Source organism: Cystoisospora suis, assembly GCF_002600585.1.
Source record: "Cystoisospora suis strain Wien I chromosome Unknown contig_4673, whole genome shotgun sequence".
NCBI lineage: Eukaryota > Apicomplexa > Conoidasida > Eucoccidiorida > Sarcocystidae > Cystoisospora > Cystoisospora suis.
The window spans coordinates 1,003-19,935 of NW_027157465.1; the positions used below are offsets into that span (position 1 = coordinate 1,003).

The window sequence follows — 18,933 nt, forward strand, 5'->3', positions numbered from 1 at the left end:
GTGCATGCCGCGACTTGCGTCTCCGGAATGCGGTGCTTCGCCACAAAGCGGACGAGGTGCGCTCGTGTGACCGCCATCGCGGTTAGCGCTTCCGATTTTTCTTCCAAATTGATGTGTGGAGCATACATACTTCGACATCCCGCACTGCCAGAGACGGTGAAGGAGATGTGGCCGTGATCGCAAGACCTAGCTGCGAGTACAGGGTTCCGTTTCTACAGGCTCGTGAGGCTGCCACTGGAGGGCGACGCGCGGCGAGTCAGACGTGGAATACAAGCTCGGGTGTCAGTCTTCTGCAGTGCGGAGGGCAGGCTGTCGTATTAATCCTACTTTGAACGGAGCCTTACTTGCGGCCGCCCGCATTCGCCTATGAAAAACTCGGCAACCACTGAAGCATCCAAGTGGCCGACACTTTGCCGACCTCTGCTCCATCGTTTGTGAGCCGTTGCCAATGCAAGAAGTCCAGAGCAAGGGACACCAGGTCGGCTCTCAGCTCTCCTCACAGCGCTTGGCAGAGGGTCGAGACTCTAGCATTGCCTCAGATGACGCCTTGGACATGCTCTCAAACTCATGGACTGGTGACGTTAGTGTGGCTGGAGAAATTGAGAAATGAAACGTAGGGCGCCATGAGTTCGACATTAATAGCCGTGTTGCGAATGGAGCACCCATCACTGCAGTACTACGACTGGGCCAAGTTGCATTAGGTCAAAAGCCCTGTAAGCACGAATGCAGAGCCGCTGCGTTGAATCCAACCTGAGACGTACGCAGGTGCAAACGCACTGTTAGATCACATTGCCAGTCCTCCGTGAATACGACTGCAGAGGGGGGACTCGCTGGTGTCACCACGCGCATGCTACCGCGGCCGGCGGCTCCGTAGAACCGTATAGCGGGACGCACCGCGGACTTCGAGAGGGAAAAGGCATCCAGGTAGGCCCTCCCCGTCTAGGTGATGTGCGGGGCTCCGGTCAACAAGCCCGCGTCTCTCCTGATCACCCGGTACGGACTGCCTCTACGCTAGAGTAGCCGCATATCTCGATACCGCTCGTCCACGTGAAATTTTGAGGGCAGGTCCTTGACGCCGGACAGCAAACCCTACACCGGTCTCGTCACCACACGAATTCAAGACTTGGCGCACAGATAGTTAGCAGGTTGCATGACACGTCAATAGACGGACACGAGCGTTCCTGGAGACGGAAGGCCTGCGGAAACTGCGTGCATAGAAACCGCAACTCTGCTTCATAGTACCACTGCCGACGGAGGATGGTCCGTAACCCCCCTCACCCTTTGCAGCCTGCGGTGTTCAGGGCAGTGGCAGAAGCGGTGCCATTTCTTCGAAGGAACAATGCATTTAAGTGCACACGGCAACGCCCGCGCGTCTCTTCATTACACATCCACGTACCATGCTAAGCTGTCCTCCACAGACGACTACGACGCAACATGGATAATAAATAGGCTTTCCGAGAAAAGAAGATTCGAGCAAAATTCCTGGCTCGCCTCAATCGTTTTGCCGGCCACATGCATTAACCAGGGACAAAGAAAGAGTCCAAGCAGTTGTTACTCGTGCGTGCACCTGCATACATGCGTACTTGTCCGATACCTTACCAAAAGTATATCATCTATACATACTCATCACTCATGCACTTGATGACATCTCTCCACTGTTCCTCCTCCCAACTGGGGATCGTACGGCGACTCTGGGAACACTTCTACAAGTATGCTTTGAGCCACGAAGGTTCGGCACCACACGCCGGACAGCCTCTCACCGCGTTTCACTGGGACGGTACGGGTCCCCCAGCTGGTCCGCTGCTAGTGGTTGACTTCCCACAGAAACCTCTACCGCTATACTAAAGGTTTCCCAGCAACCCCCGAACAGGTCCTTTCCAGCTGAACTTCGCTTATTAATACAACACAAAACAAACAGGGCGTCAATGCTATCATTGCATTTTCAAAAGTGCGTTACAGTTCCGGTACTTCTTCATCTTTTCACCAACTAGGGCTTGCCACATATGCGAACCCTCCATGGCGCCAAACATGTCACTATGGTTGAAACAGCCTGCTTACGAGGCCAGAGTCAGTGCCCATTGAAACAATTCGCTCAACCGTGCTCTGCTCAAGGTGTCTATCACCTTGCTGTACAAACAACAGTGCGCCGCCACGAGTGTCTCCCCTCATCGAGCAGCCCCGCGGTCCGAGCGGGAGTCACCTCGAGCCGCCGTCTTCTTCGAGACCTTCAGAGCTACCTTGTACACTGTCTACCGCGTCTTCCGAACTTGCTCCGTCTTCGTCAAACATACTCTCATCAGACGAGCTCTCGTCGACAAATTTGCTTTTGTTCACCACTGCAGCTGGGTCTCGAAGGAGTGTCTCTTGGAAAGAGTCATCGCTCAAAATAAAGTCGCGCTTTCTTTCGGGTATGGGTTCCCCTGCGCACCGCATCCGCATATACAAAACCTGACAGAGTGCGGCACTCAATGAGCACCCTTTCCCACGTCTCTGACCACATTCCAGAATCGGACGGGAGGACAATGTGCACATCAAATAAGAAAACTCATCTCCGCGAATAATATAAACACCACTCTGCCTCACTGCCACTGTTACGTGTCGCGGGGCGACTGCTTTGCTTGATTTGTCTAACTGTTAGGAACACACACATCACGGGGCGGCATACGTTAATGGCTCCCTTTAGACAACGTAGATAAAACACCAAGAGGAAACTGTCCACTCTCCCCCGCCCTGGCCTTCATACTACAACTTGGCCAAGCCGCGTCTCGTCTGGACCCCCGCCTCCTTGGTCCTTCTGCAAATGGCTAGGAAACACCTTCAGCTCATGCGTCAGTGCGGAAGGAGAAGTGCTCGCGACAAAAACGCTGATCAAGGAACCGGCAAGGAGAAGCGCCGCACCATATGCACACGTGGCGACAGCCAACACCGTGACAGCGCTGCGAACATTCAGGACTTGTCGACAGCACACACCGCCACCGATAAGCTGAAAAGACTAAACCTGAAGCGCAACCGAAGTCCAAGCTGTCGGGCAGCGGAGCCAACTGAGGGGCCCGAGCATGCTCCCCCCCCCACCTTCGCGTCAAGTGAAACCGACGGACCGTTCCCGTACCTGTTCCACTGAGAACAAAGAAATGCTGCGAATGCGGCGCAATGGATGTAGCACTGAAGGTGGAAATCAACCCACTAATGTTATCCTCGGAGTTCAGCTCGTACGCCTTGTCTAACAGATTCTTCAAAATGCTTTGATAGTTCGGTCCCGGCGTTCGCTTAATCTCCGCGAACAGCAGGCGGGCGACGAAGTCGTGGGTCATCTCGTCGGGCTCGAACAAACCTAGAGAGACGCAAGCAACAGCAGATATTGTTGTCCAGGCTCCAAAGTTCTGTGTCTTTCTCTGCTCTCGCTAAGTGGTCTACGCTTTGACTCATTGCGAGATCGGCTGTTTACAGTCATCAAGACGCCGCTACTACCTAAGCAGGGTGCGTCCGCCCCGCACTTTCACCGTCTAGTCCGCACGCGCGTGCGACGCCCTGTGTTACGAAAGAACACCTAGCCCAACGAAAAGATGAATACCAGAAGTCTACCATAGTGTGTTCCGTACGCACCTTTTAAAGCTTTGAGGTGCGGCACTCAAATCCAACGGACACATACACATACACATGAAGACGAGAGAAATCGCCGAAGAAGCAAAGAAGCAGATACGTCGTAGAAGATTCGAACTAACGACCTGATCCAGGTATGATACGTGAAAAAGTATCTCCAAGCATACTGTAAGCATTGTATACAAGGTCGCCATTTGTGGCTCATATAGCACCTGAAGACACCAAGAACGAGACACCAATTACGGTATAACAGTGTGGTGTGATGCTGTCTCTATGGCGTCTTCAACTATAGCTTCAAAGAAAACAATGAAAGAAAGCTAAGAGCCGCTCGTCTAAAAAACTCACAGTGGAATAGCTACTTGCCATACAGGTACAAGGCCAACTGAATAAAGCCATACCAGCGAGTACGGCAATTGAAACTGACACAACGCGGAACTACGCCAGGTATCTAATTGCTGATCTTAGTCACCACCCCAGACAATCCCCTCTTGAAGTAGATAGATCCATACAGAACAGAATCTTCGACAGCACGTTGGTGCAGCCGTGCGGTTAGGTCGTATGTCTTATGACTGTGCTGTGAGACAGCTATACGAAGGCATTCGGAGTCGCCTCTATTATTAGCATGTGACAAGGCGAGCCTTTCGCTTGGCTCCCTGCTGACCTTAGATGGGTGCCAGATCGTTCATATAGATTAGCTGTCTTTTAGTGCATTAAGGTTGTGTGCTAAGAACACTCAACACGTTCACCCACCGTGCAATGCAATCTGTATCCGATTCAGCTATTCAGTTCTTGTTGGGTACAAATCACTTCGTCGGTGTGTAGAACACTGAAGACCACAATACTGGTTACAGAAGCAATATACAATTCGATAAGCCGTCTACGAGGAGAAGCGAGCGCTATCTCGGCCTCTTTCCGGAGCAGCAGGCGGCAAAAAACGAGTCTCCAGGCAGCACGAATGAGAGTGGTCACTAGACGTACGTCGTTGTACGCATTGCCATTGTGGCTCGTCATAACAAGCCGCAAAGCAATGCGTCCAACAGTCGACGATGCAACTAGTAATTCCACGTGCATTCTGTGCTTAGCCGGCCTATTAACCGAGAGTATCGAATCCTACTCATTTACGTATAAGCAACAGTACCGAAGGAAACGTTATACTCGTGCTTACACTCAAGTCAAAATACAGTAGCTGTTATCGACATCCGGTCACCTGGCAACAGTCTAGCTACCAACTTTCGTGAATGGCAGGTCCACCTGCCTTGATCCGCGGATGTAAACTTAGATCTTGAACAAGACACCGCGGAGCATTCTCGTCCCTCGTGCTCCTCTGTGTACTCTCTTTCCCTGTGCGGGACCGAAAAGAGAAACAACCGGACCGCTTGTGTGACCCTCACAAACGCCAGGCCACACGTCAGCCGAAACGCGAAGGCGTAGTGCCAAGCCGTTCTTTTTCTTTACCATCGCATGCGACGAGGAGAACGTCTGAAGTGCGCGCATAGAAGGACCGAACTTCAGGGACTGCAACAAGAAGCTGTTTCTCCGCCGAAAGGTCGGGGTTCATCTTCATTTCCTACAGGCAGAAATGTGGCAAGAGCCCTCCTACAAAGGACGCGAAATAACGAAAACTACACGCGAGCGACGGCTGACTCGGTCTCACATGAATTGGGGAGCTACTAATATAAATCTTCGGCAAATCACTTAGCTGTAGGGAGATATTAAACTAAGAGCGATACGTTCAGGGAAGTCCAGCGGCCACGATGCCAATACACTGTCAAGTGTCCCTACATTCACGCCGGGACCGTTGTACATGAGACTGCCACGTTGCCCTGAAAGTAGTAGTTGTATTATTTGGAGGGGGCCACAAGGGGCGTGCAAGCAAAATGACACAGGCAGTTGCATGCCCCAGCTAATGCTCACTTTCAAAACGGCGAACTTGCTCCAACGACGACAGCGTTCGCGGGCTCCTGCCTACATGTTTACACTGCGATGATATTCTCGTGTAAAGCATAGCTATGAGAAGCTGAAACAGTAGAGACTAAACCCAGGGTTTCTCCTTTCCGGCTGCGTCTCTCTCCCGTCCTCTGTGAGTGAGAAGTCGTTTTCGAAGTTCACTGCAGTTGTACAGACGTATCAGAAGCCGGCGACATCGTTGAAAGGAGGACACCGGCAGTCCTTCGCAGACGCCTTTCTATCTATCCTTACAGGCGCGTACACAGAGATACGTATGTGCGGTCTATGCCCAGGAACAGACTGGATTTGTACGCGGACACTTCCTCGCGCCGGAAAGCGAGTGTTGTCCCCATACTGCAGCTTACTCTGTCTCCAAAGGCACGCGCCAGCGATATGACTCCATTGACGCGGAACGTATCAGTGTAGTCAACAAATCCTCCCGCTGTGAGGATCCGAGCTGCCTCTGATGGTACGTTTGGCTTGTGATCTCTGGAGAGACGAGTGTACGTGCCATCCGAATGGAGAAGCAACGCCCGAGAATCTCCTGTTGCACAGGTTACGGTCACACGACATTCAGCTCTCAATATTCGCAGGTTACTATACTTCCGCGCAGTCAGAACTTGCTGCACGCCGACTTTCCCGTGTACGGACACCTGAGAAAATGGATCTGCAAACCGACTTTACCCGCCGGTGGCTTCGACAATCACATTTTTTCAGAATAAGCAATGCGACTGCCAGACCAATAGCAAAACAAACATGCACAGTTTGACCTGCACCGATCTTTTGTCCCACTAGCTTCTCTCTTCGGTGGCCCCGCTTTTGATACGGCATATCCGTCTTCGTGTGGCTCCAAGAGACCAGTGAGGCTGTGGAGTTGCATTCTGACAGGGACATGTGAGCGACGAACCGCTGCAAGCGTGGGAGCGTTCTGTTGGTCTGCGCTCGCCCGATCCAACTCGACTCCAGGGGTTGAACTCCCTTCGCTCTGCAGCCCTTTTGCTCTAAGTGATGGGGGCACACGGAGGAGACATAACTGGAGAAATAATTGCTCCCCGGGTATTCAGTCGGGTACACTGTCTCGAAGGCTCAAACCCCCTATACAACTGAAAAACACTCCCCGGGACAAGTCGCCACCAATGAAGGCGGTGTAGGTAAGAGCGTGCCGGTAGAACGGAGTGTAGAAACGAAAGACGCTGCCTCACACAATCCTGCTTCACCACTCCAGAAAAATACTTTTGAACGCAGTGACAAGAAGGCGCTGCGTGTACTCACCGATGTTGGCTACGGTAACCTTGAACAGAATATCGTCCACACCGATAGTCATACGCTCCACACCTGCTGGTGTGACACACGGAGGAACAGGCTTGTTTGTGCGCAAGGCAGTTGTCATTTCGTCTTGACAGATGAGATCCTCCAAAGGGAAGAACGCGTTCGCCACATCGTCTTGCGGGACGATTTCGCGGCCGGCTACCGTCACCTCTTGTGGTTGCTCAACCAATTCAGTGAAGACCAAAACTCCTGAATAATGCAGTGCAGCGCATGCAATACCACCGTAGGCATGTCGGATCTCCTTAGACTATTTGCGCCCTACATGCATTTGGCTCACTCCATGCAACCGATAAGCCGAACCACTGCCACGTTTTGAAGAGGGGTGCGCGAACTCTCGGGTGGCTACGATATACCGGGCATAGTGCCCAGTACCCTCCCAGCTATCTTAGACATCTGAGAAACATGCCACACAATGCCTCGGAGTGGACGGCGCCGGTGACTACCTGCAAGCAAAGAAAAGCTGAAACACCCTTGGCTACGCTCCTCCGGTCTCTGCGAAGAGCCAGGACACCACAGCGCCCGTGTGCTAAAAAAGCATTGTGTACGCAAGAAAGAAAAAAGATCTGAAGCTAGTCCCACATCGAGTTAACCCAAACAACGCACCCACGGCGCGACGGACGAGAAGCCGCCCGTCAACATCAAGTAGTTCGTCACGAAGAAAAGCTGGTGATGCTCCCTAGCCAAGGGCAGATTTCCCGTGATTGTACAGCGAGCACGCTCTGCGCTGCAAAAACGGATGTTGCCACACCGTGCCCGGACTGTTCAAATACCCGAACTGTGCTTCACTTGAAGAACCCGAGGGCTCACCAGTGGAACCAGACCAGCCAACTTCGGGAAGTTCAACAATTGCTTTGTCCAGAGCCGCGCACGCTGATGTTATCGAGGCTGGTTTGAGGTCTTTCAAGCTACCTGAACAAAACAGTCACAGAACCGTCAGCCCTTCCGCACAAATCGAGGGAGCACGTGAAAAGGGGACGCAGTCAACGAGAGAAGTTACCACGTAGAGAGCGAGATGGTCCAGTCCGAGAAATCCCGCAGTGGTAAAAAGCGTCACACGGACGCGTTTCAGGAACGACATCGGGGTACGACGTTATCGGTGGCGTAGCCGCGGCCTTCACGAGCTAGACACTTGTCTGTTCGAATGTGGGTGCACCTGCTTCGGCTGTAGTTCTTGTCCAAAAAGCGTGCCCAAGAGGGACGACACTGAAGCGAGATGGGGTGGACGCGTTGGAGGCGCAAGGCCCGTACGAGTACGTCACAACTGACACAACGTTCTATCCTCGAACACCACATTTTTCGGGCCCACGTGAGTCTCGTCACGCGTGTCACCGTACACTATCCGACTGAATTTCACTCAGCAGCGGCAAATCACCACCTGCTCTAGAACTCCTGATTCCCAGGGGCCAAAGCAAACAAAACCGAACTGAAAGAGTGCCCCGAAAGACACTCGAAGGCGTTATAACCGCCAAACCTTGTTTAGTTGCAACCACATCTGTTTCGCCGCTAGACTCCGCCTGCTGCTCCGAGCGCATTCAAGTGCCCTCCAAGATACACTTCACGCGCCCTACTTCGTGGCCGAGCGGAGAAGGCAAGAGACGAACTGGGGAGAGAAACTGGGGACGGTTGAATCAGGATGGCGTCGAGGCCAGACTTGGGCGGATACGAGAAAAGTCACAGAACACCCGCGAAGTGCTTACCGAAGTACTTTCTGACGTTTGCTGCAAGGAATTCGGCCGTCTCGGAGCCTCCGTGACCATCGAAGACAGCTTGAAGGAAGGCTTTTGGGACGTGCTTCAAAGGAACGTGGACGGCTATAGCCTACCCGGCGGGACAACACATCACACACACTGCTAATGTGCGGTGGAGATTGTCTGGCGCGACCCCGTGACCTTATAAACCTCATTGGGGGGCCGCCCTGGAGAGTTGGAGGGGGGCCTAGAAAAACATCTCCGATTACCACGATTTGAAAGTGGTTTGTCGGGTTGTGCAACTGCGTCCAGTGTACAAGCAGACAGCTTTCTGCCCTCCTCGCTCCAGAAGTCCGACGAGCGGTGAGACTCAAAACCCGTACTCGTGCATACTGGCTGTAGCATCTTCTGCTCGGCGCGAGTTAGCGCTACAGACTCGCGCGGGAGTCGTGCGCTTTGTACTCGCGCCTCCTAGAAGACGACCTATGGTCGCCGACCAGTGCCCTAGGGTGTGGTGCACTCTGGCGACCCTCCGGCAGATGTGTCTGTATTGAAAATGTCGGGAAACACCAGCTATAGACCGACGCGAAGCGAATTAAACGACTTCCTAAGTAGAACTTCACGGCGTCATCAGACAACTTGCTCTAGACCGCCCGTCAAAAGAATACGTAAGAAGAAAGACTGGTGTAACTGCAGCCCGATGTACGGGAATGCCGTAACAACTTGGTCAGCGTGCGGCCTTGCCCGGGTGAGTACTCCCCTTCCCGAGAAGAAAACATGGCACGAGAACGATGCGGATAGGCCGCTCAGTTTTTCTCTGCCCGTCCGGCGTGCGGGTACTTCAGCGTCAAGCGGAAAGCCCTGTACACCCGAACCTATGTCCCCACACTGACGAAAACGACAGAGGGAACACAGCGGCCACACGCAATCATCTAGTGCTAGGCCATGTGAAAACTCGCGGGTGTATCGTTCATCATACACCGCTTACAAAAGTGAAATCTACACACTACCCCGTGCGAACATTGACGGTGCAGACGAGTCCAGCTCTCGTTCGAACATCTGTGGAGGCAAATGAGTATTCTTACATCCTCATCAGTAGGCCGACGCCCAACCATTGTCGCGGCAACCGTTCTCGCATGGCCCCCCTCAAACTGAACAAAGAGCTTTTGCTTTGGATCGTCCACTGGGTGAGAGTCCTCCTCCTCATCATCCTCGTCGACAGCCCCTTCAAGAATTTCATCCTCTCCGGCTGTGCTGTTCACTACAGTCCCGCGATCGGCACTTTCTTCCTCGGTGGCTGCGACCGCCTCCTCGGCGCCCGTACCGTCCTCAACACTGCCTGCCGCCGAAGAGCCGGGAAAAGTTCCGCCGTCTCGAGCTGAGTCGTTTACTACGGCCCCAAAGCGCGTGCCTCCTTCCTCTTTGCCGGAATGCACCGCCTCCTCCGATTCCGCAATGTTACCTGCACTGCTTTCTGCCAACCACTCCAACAAACTTTCGTCTTCCCGGTCTGGATCATCTGGTACCACCACGGGGTTCTTGGCTTCTCCCAAAATGCCTGGATCTCCCACCTGTCCAGATTCCGCACTACCCCCTGCACTGCTTTCTGCCGGCCACTCCGACAAACTTTCGTCTTCCCGGTCTGGATCATCTGGTACCACCACGGGGTCGCTGGCTTCTCCCTCAATGCCTAGACCTCCCGCCTCTCCAGATTCCGCAGTACCCCCTGCACTGCTTTCTGCCAACCACTCCAACAAACTTTCGTTTTCCCGGTCTGGATCATTCGATACCACCACGGGGTCCTTGGCTTCTCCCAAAATGCCTGGACCTCCCACCTGTCCAGATTCCGCACTACCCCCTGCACTGCTTTCTGCCGGCCACTCCGACAAACTTTCGTCTTCCTGGTCTGGATCATGTGGTACCGCCACGGGGTCGTTGGCTTCTCCCTCAATGCCTAGACCTCCCGCCTGACCTGATTCCGCACTACCCCCTGCACTGCTTTCTGCCAACCACTCCGACAAACTTTCGTCTTCCCGGTCTGGATCATTCGGTACCACCACGGGGTCGTTGGATTCTCCCTCAATGCCTAGACCTCCCGCCTGATCTGATTCCGCACTACCCCCTGCACTGCTTTCTGCCGGCCACTCCGACAAACTTTCGTCTTTCCGGTCTGGATCATTCGGTACCACCACCGGCTTGTTGGCTGCTCCCTCAACGTCGAGACCTCCCGTCTGTCTTGATTCCGTACTACCCGCCGCACTTTTTTGCGAGGGGAATTCGATGGCGCTGTGCGCCTCCTCAGTAGTCGGAGTTTCACTGCTCGGGCGCTGTCCAGGCTGCCCCACGACCGGCTCGGTTGTACCGCTGACTCTGCTCGGCTGTCCGACGCCATTGTCTCCAGCCGGCACGGCACCATCCACCGTCGGAGTTTCAGCGCCTTCTGACGAGCCAGAGACGTCTCCCGTCAATGGCTCTTCGGCGCTAAGCCGACGGGAGTGAGATGGGACTGAAGAAAGTTTCTCGGTTCCAGAGAAAAGAGCAGACGTCTCGCGTGTCTCAGTTGCCGTACCCTGTGTATTCTTTTCCCTTCCTCGCAGTGTACTGCGTCGTTCCCTTTTGTCGACTGCGTGGCCGCCGTCTTCTGTAATGTTGTCAACGAGCGTCAGAAGTGCGGCGAGAAGTGACGCAGGACTTCCCGGGCCAACCGGGTCGTGCTGCGATATTTGAGCTGTCTCAAGCCGCTTCTTGTACCCAGGTCCTCTCGAGACCGATGATCCTTTGTTGTCTACTTCAGGCTCCGATGCAGCTCCCGAAACGCCAAGACTGGTTGGGAGCGCATGTATCGAGGTCTCCTTATCTTGTGCAGAACTGTCCGCCAACCCCACATTCGCAGAAGGGCTTGGTGAGGCCTCTTGGGACACTCTTGAACTGCCGCTTGGCCCAGCCGCTCTGCTTGCGACACCCAACGCGGGCGACAGAGAGAGAATCACGTCGGAGGACGCCGTCCCTGCCGTTAAGAACGCAAGCGACGCAAGAAACGTGAAAGAGAGTCGGAGCACTCCAGAGAAAGAGCAAACAAGAGTGCAACAAGGGAGGGAAGACCGGAGACCACGCGAGGACTCCATGCTTGTAGAAGAGAAACGGCTCGAGAACCGAGATGGATGAAGGCGGCGGCGGGAAAGTATACGGAATCAGCCTGCCCGTATAGACGGCGAGCAAGCTGCATCCAAGTTTCCTGCTGGGAGCAAAGCAGACAGAATTACCCCTCCGCTTCCGGCGCGATATCAAGCGGAGGCGATGGCTGGTTGACCCCGGAGCCCTTCGGCGTGACCCAGCTGCTCTAGTACCGGCCTCTGTCCCCTCGACGGCACTACAACCGGCACTAAGAAACAAATCAGTCACTCGAAGATGCTACTCTACCATCCCCCATGGCAGCGCAGCAGGTTTCCACTCCCCGGATTGGGACGTCTAAGTGAAGCTCACCCGATGGGCCAGACTACAGTGAAGAGTAAGTGGGGCCCCCCTGTGCGTCGAGGCCAGCGGCTACGGGTCGGCAGGAGGATGAAACCGGAACCGGGACGTCTCCTGTGCGGGGTGTCATCAGTCTTCCGCCGCGTAGAAGCATAGCAACTTGGATCCTTCAGTTTTCGATTTTCTGGATGGACTAGACCCTGAGCTACGACGGCCCTGGCTTCCGTAGCCGACCGGAGCCGACTCGGGCACACTGCATGCGAGCCAAGAGGGGCGGACAAAAAGCAATTTGGGCATCGTTCGCGAATGTCGCGGTCCCAGTTCTGTCCGCGAAAAGCGTGACGATAGTTCATAGCCGTCAGGTACAGCAACGGTAAAGCAACAGACGCCAAAGCACAGGGTTGTCTGGCTGACTTCCGACTTTCGGGGTTCTGCGGAAAAACTGTCGCGACCGTCCACCGGAGAAAGACCGCGGAAGTCCGCAACCGGCAACGCGGACTGCGGCCCTGGACGCTTTATAACCCCTTGTAGCAGAAAGGACGGTGAGGAAAAGGGACCAGCTATCACCTGAAACAACTTCCGGCGAAGAGAAGTCACTGCAGTCGGTGTTCTGTCGGGAAAAAGACATCTTCTAAGCGCAGTTCGGCCTCCTCCGCGACCACCAGCGGCGGGCCTTGCAGCCGGTGCCCACGAATGCCAGGGTTCGTGGCATACGGTCGCTGGGGCTTCGACACTGTAGGCTCCCTTCTAGTCATGCGGCAAGTGGCTTGCGTACGGGGAAAGCCGCATGGCGCAGGGATTTGTAAGGCTTCTTTTCTGTAGCCGACTATAGGGTATGGTAAGGAACAGAGGAAATTTTGGTTGCGGAGCCCGACGCACCCGGGCACAAGCCCTTTGTGCGTGGCGGTTACGGGGGGAAGGTTGCTACGGACCTGTGTGGCGTGAGAAACAAGCAGGCAAATTAAAAGGCTGACAAGAGAAACTGCAGTCTTGCTGGGGCCTAGAACAGACGTGAAGTTGCTTTTCCCGTCCACACAAAACATAGATCCAGGCTGCAGCCCCACTTGGGTGCTGCTGGGAAACCTGCCGCATCGCTGCCACTGCGTGAAAGAACGGACCCCGGCGGAAGTGCGTTTAACGCCCCTCTGGCAGTACTTTCGCAGCTTCTTCAGCTCGGGTGGAATATAGCGGTGAAAAGGCTGGAAAGAACGAGAAGGCGCTCCCCTGAGAGACGGTGTAGGCGAGTCGGCGACTGGAGTGTCGCTGTCGTTTCATTCGCACCAACCACCACGCAGGTGCTGGCTCCTTCACCGGCGTCACCTTGCGCTGCCGCCTCATCTGACGGAGCAGCCACTGAGTTGATAACTCGTCTACCGCAATCGCCTTGCTTTGCTGTGCCCAAAAAGCACAGCAACATCTCAAGATCAGCAGTCTGAGCGCCGAACCCGGACGGCCATCGGTGCGCGCTTAGTACGCAGCCTCATTATATGTGTTACGTGGTAGCGGAAGCGGGAATCTGTTGCCTGTAGTGGCTCGGCCTTTATAGTCTTTAGTGTTGATAACGCCGACAGGCGTGGTGGGCGCCAGGACTGCGAAGATACCCGACACACGCAGGACGTACGTAGTATGCTGCCCGCGGTAGAGACTTCCCTGTGACGGCTGGAGTGCGACGCAGACTGGAACGGGAAATACAGCTTAGTAGGAATCAACTGTGTTGCATCTCACCCCCACGGAAAAAAGCAGAGACATCGTCTGACAGCGATCCCCGTGTATTTGGCGGGATTCCGCTCAGCCACGTGCGAGCACTACGACTACGTAGCGTCAGTATTGCTCGGGTTCGACCACTTCCACAGTCGTTCACATTGATAGGCCTGCCACGTACGGCGGCTGGGCCGCATATATCTGGAAGGGGCGGACCATTATTGGTGAGAGGGACTGTTGAATCGCTGTTGGCATGGAGGGTCGCTTGCGCTGTCGATCTCGTCTACGAATGTGCAAGGTGCTTGCAAGGAAGCCACCACCCTGGTGGAGATCAAGCGGCTTCTTCCCTAAAGTCGGGCGGGCTGTGTGTCCCCCAAGAAAGCGATAAGAGCTTGGGCTAGAGACGAAGTCGATGCTGGACGCACTCGTCGCGCACTCGACTGGGGCACCTGGCAAAGACAGAAGGAACCGTGCTTTGACGAAGGAAACCCTTGCTGGACGTTGTTTCGAACTGTAGTGCATGGAGTGGACAAAGCAGCTCCGTCTCTAACCGCTTCCAAAGCAGAAGCGACCCCGGCCGGACCACCAACGTGCGGGGAAGGCAACGCTTCCCACAGGGGGATCTGGCTCCGTTTGTCGGGTCTACCATCTCTCCGGATAAGCGTCCGAACTTCCCTGGGGAACAGGGTCCGCAGCGTCGAGCAGTTACTGGCCTACGTTTCCTTCTTTTTTTTGTCTTTCGCATTTTGGTCCGCGAGTGGGGTTGGTTGTAATTTCAATGTTCGTCGTATGCAGCCATTCATGTAGTTGCGCTGGCACGAGAGTAGCAAGGCAGGACAATCAGGAACAAGACCCTGTGTACCATACACCAGAGTAGGTTGTGCGTTCATTTACGTGGCACCTTTACGTTGTCAGTCTTCTGCGTCAGTTCGCGCCGCTGGAAACTCCGTGTTCGGGAAGTTTCTGTCTTGTTCCCTATTACGGCCTCTCCACGCATTTTGTGCCTTGTGTCCCCGGTGTGCGAAAGTGTGGGGCTTCGTTTTCTTGAGCGGGGTCAGAGCTCTTATTTTGTTGGCGTCACTGTCAGTTTTGCTACGTGCATCCAGGCTAGCTTCGACTTTGTTCTTCGTACTCTTGTGATATGGCTGCCGTTGCACCTGAAACGTCCCCCGCAACCACCGTACCTCCGGGGTGCGCAGCGAACTATGATGGGAGCCCGTCCTCAGCAGTGACTGGTGTAAAGCACATGGACTCCCTCTCCACGTCTTCGATGGCGCCACCGTGTTCTTCTTTGGCGGCGACCAATAGTGGCGACGGACCGCAGTCTCCCTCGAGGAAGGGTGGTTCCGTTGCTCCGGGGGATCATTGGGGCGGCGACGTGGACGCACACCCCAGGAGCAAGCTGACAGACAGTTTTCCTCCGTCGACTTCCCCAGGGGGGGCGAAGGAGGGCTTAGCTGCCGAAAGTGAACAGCTTAGTAGGGGAGACTTTGTCCTGGCAGCGACTCTCTTTATCGCTCTGGGAATCAACACCCTCATGGCTTGGTATGTTACCCTGAACGTAGGCCCGTACGTCACGAAGCACTACTTCTCCGGAAGTGATTGGGGCAATACTCTTTTAGCCATGTTCCAGGCTGCTTGCGTCGGCGTCCAGGTTGTGCTTCTTTGGTGTGGCTCAGCCACGCCGAAAAAGTCATTCTTCTATGCAGGTGGCGGGATGAATATAGTAGCTTTCGTCTTGATGCCGCCTGCACTGGCGTATCTACCGGAGAAGGGCGCCTTGGCTGCCATGCATCTAATCTGCTTTCTCCTTGGGATTTCTTCTGGCGTCCTTCAAGGTGCTGGCTACCCGTATGCCGGCAGTCTTCCGACCAACTTCGCTGGCTTTATCTCCGTAGGTGAGTATTTCCGCAGTGTCTTTATAATCGCTTTGTAGAAAGGGTTAGCTATACCAGCAGGCTGTCCCCCCCGCGGCGCTGCGACTTGAACTTCGCCGCGAAGAGAGCACCTGGCAGTACGGCTGAGGCATAACTCTAGGTGAAGCTCTGACTCCTGAGTACCGCGTAGCTCCCCGGTCCACGTAACTCTAGTGTAGCCCTTCACATTTGCGACAGCATGCTGTCTGGGGCTTTTTCTTCCTTCAGGTCAAGGAGCAGCGGGTATGCTTGCTTTCGCAATGAACACTTTCTTCTCCTTCGTCTGCTTTGATATGGAAACGCGAGAGGGTCTCACTAAGCAGGTTTGGGCATCGTACATGTTCTGTGCCGCAACGGCGGTACTGTACTTGATCCTTTTCTCCTGGCAAATCTCAAGGCCACGCGCACATGATCCTTTTAATCCCTCTGCTGACAAGACAGTTGAATCAGACATGGAGACAGGAAAGGTGTCCAAGTTCACACCGGTTGCAACAGATGACGGAGACGCTGTTGAGACATCGGGGAAAAGGCCGTGGCGTGTGTACTGGGGGCTGACATGGCAATATATTGTGGCAGTGACTGTCCTCTTCTTCGTCTCCATGAACAATTTTCCGAAGCTGGGGCCGGTAGGCTGGCATTACAACCAGCAGGTACCGAACCACTTCATCATCCTTTTCGGTGTGTGGTCTCTAGGGGAGCTTCTTGGGAGAATTAGCCCGGATTTGAACCGCGTCAGCAAAAGATGGTTCGGATGGACAATGATGAACCCCAAGCTCTTGTTGCCGCTTTCCTGTTCCCGAATCATCTTCTATGTTCCCTTCGTACTTGGCTATAAGTTGATGGACACCACGGTAGTGAATGACTTCTGGTGGTACGCGTTGGTGCTGTTTTTCTTCGCCTACACACACGGGTGGTTTTGCACTCTCAGCTTCATCTACTCAATAATTTTTGTCAGGGAGGAGGAGAAAGGCATAACCAGTTCTCTTTGCGTCATTGGTCTTAGTCTTGGGATCCTGGCCGGCTTATACATCGCCCTTGCGTATTGACCGGATACCTCAGCGTCTTCGTATCTTTCCCTTACCCGCTCATCGCTCAGGACCGTGAGTATTGGTTGCGTGACTCTGGCGGAGGCAAGCACCCTTCTTTTTGTGCGAGTTAAGATGATAATTGCCCTCTTCCGAAGTAGAGTGCACCGTCTAGCGTTCCTGTGCGGTGCCGTGCCATTAGCGAGGACGTGGATCTTCGTAGCGAGTAACGACTGCATTTTGTTCTTGTCCGCATCAAGGTGTCTGTTGAAAGTCTCAACGCAGATGCCTGCGCAGCGTCTTCCCGCTTTCCGAGTGAGAAGGTGTATCCTGGATACCTTCGGTCCGTAGAGACCTAAAGGGCATTTTAGTTGAAATGGCGTGTCCGCGCGATTAGTTCGTCAATGGAACGGTTGCTGTCCGGTCTTGATTTGGCTTTTTTTGCGGAAGGGGAAGGAAAAAAAAACCATCCCGAAAAGATATTGACGGTGCACTTCGTAGTGGTGTCCTTGGCGTGTGCTTTGTTGGACATTTACTTGTTTACATGCACAAGGGGGTGATCTTCGCCTAGCGCCGAAATGTTTTCTGTTTGTCGTAATGGCGTGAGGGCTTAATGATGCCATACGCTGCCAGTGGGCCGCTTGGACAGTGCATGTTGAAAATGCTGTTTCTTACTTCTCTCATCTCAGAGATTTCTACTCCTCACACGGGAGGGAAGGCATATCGTGATCTTGCCTGAAGTTCCGTTATGACAGGACATGACCAGCTTTTAGAAGCAAGCGGTGCGTCTTAGCTTTTTTCCCGGCTACCAACAAGGGGGGGAAAATGCTTCCCTCATTGGACGCTCGCGTCCGGTGTCACCACACCGCAAATCAGTTGCTTGAGTGTATGGTGGTTGCGGGATGTATATGATAGCATTTTTGAACCCAGGGGGGGATTGTTTCGGCTTGGTCCTTTACGTGTACACTATGGGAATTAGGGGAACCAAGCCTGCAGTGGTGTCAGTTTGTGATGGAGGGGCTCCCCGACAGTCCGGACTCGAACTGGTCCTCATGAACAGAGTACAGTGGGCGATGTGAGTTCTCTGGCGCCTTTCCGAGCACAAAGCGTGGGGTGAGATAACTGCGCCGCTGTAATCAGCCGTCGGCTACGGGTTAATGGCGCTGCGCTGATTTTGTCGGTCGTGCAGGACGTTTCAGAGTACTTCGTGTCAGGTTTGGCGTAGCAGTTGGTAGGGGTTGTAGCTCGGGTTCAGGGTGTTGCACGTTGTACAGCGGTGAAAACGACCGTCTTGGCACCTTCGCCTCGACTCGGTTTCCACAGCACGAATCGCACGTTTTGTGTGGGCACTCTGTCGCAGAGATAGTCCCTTGTAGACTAGTTTGATTGTCTTTGTCGTTCATTGTACACCTACGTTCAGATATGCACGTTTTCTGGGCGGCATTTTGTCACAGTGTGCATACTGATGCCTCGCAGATGTTCAGCTGGACGGGCAGTGTAAGAAAATGTGGCAACTGCCGTGTGGTGCGTTATATATACAGTTCGCGCACTTGGTAGGCAAGAGTGGTCACACCCTCTAGCGTTCCTAAAGTGGAGGGCAACACCATGGTGGGCGCACTTATACAGGCTTCGTACGTTGCGTTGCTATGCATGGCTACCGACAATTATTTTCGCGAATAGGAAAAGAAGTGTGTCATTGCATCTTGTTGCTAGGGTTGCTCCGGGGAACAGCCGCTGATTCGCCGGTTAGTGTGCGGGCAGTCGAAAGTGGCTGCTTGTGCATCGCGGGAAGCACTCTGCCTTGAACTATGGGCGTTGTTTTGGTTGTGCAATGGGTGGTTACTCCAGTGGGAAGGGCAAGAGTTTATACTAGTGTGGGGCGTGTTCCGGGCAGGTTTTCTGCTGCGGAATGGACAGGGCTGTGAAATAGGCCCGCTGTGCTCACTTGTCCGGTAAACACCAGTAGAGAGGATGTTTCTCACGTTCTGTCGTGTGCGGCGTATAGTATATTCCCCACATCTGCTTTGTCGCACTGGCATCCCGAACATACAGCAGCCGTCCCCGCCGAGAGGCTCGCCCTTCCCGTCACTTGGACAGTAGGTGGATGTGCAGTTCATAGTTCTGTGGCAATGTCCATATCGTGTAGAGGTGGTTGCCCGAACGTGGTGTTCACAGCGAACTGGTATAAGGTCGCCGTCTCCATGTGGCGCGGCTTTCGGAAAGCTGTAATTCAACCAGGCAGCTCTATTGAGGACT

General features: G+C 54.1%; 2 protein-coding genes across 2 annotated transcripts; one reads left to right on the forward strand and one right to left on the reverse strand.

The window, feature by feature from the left end:
* Positions 1–1,333: 1,333 nt before the first annotated feature.
* On the reverse strand, positions 1,334–12,941 carry CSUI_008364 (protein phosphatase 2c domain-containing protein). Its single transcript, XM_068068498.1, has 8 exons — positions 9,650–12,941; positions 8,574–8,694; positions 7,684–7,785; positions 6,820–7,065; positions 5,913–6,091; positions 5,056–5,167; positions 3,110–3,331; positions 1,334–2,420 (listed from the first exon to the last, which is right to left on the reverse strand). Exons 1-8 carry the CDS (start codon positions 11,687–11,689, stop codon positions 2,197–2,199), a joined length of 3,246 nt encoding a protein of 1,081 aa, XP_067919522.1. The 5' UTR covers positions 11,690–12,941; the 3' UTR covers positions 1,334–2,196.
* Positions 12,942–14,354: 1,413 nt separating this feature from the next.
* On the forward strand, positions 14,355–18,837 carry CSUI_008365 (nucleoside transporter protein). The gene is made up of 2 exons (XM_068068499.1): positions 14,355–15,634; positions 15,881–18,837. Exons 1-2 carry the CDS (start codon positions 14,878–14,880, stop codon positions 16,696–16,698), a joined length of 1,575 nt encoding a protein of 524 aa, XP_067919523.1. The 5' UTR covers positions 14,355–14,877; the 3' UTR covers positions 16,699–18,837.
* Positions 18,838–18,933: the final 96 nt, after the last annotated feature.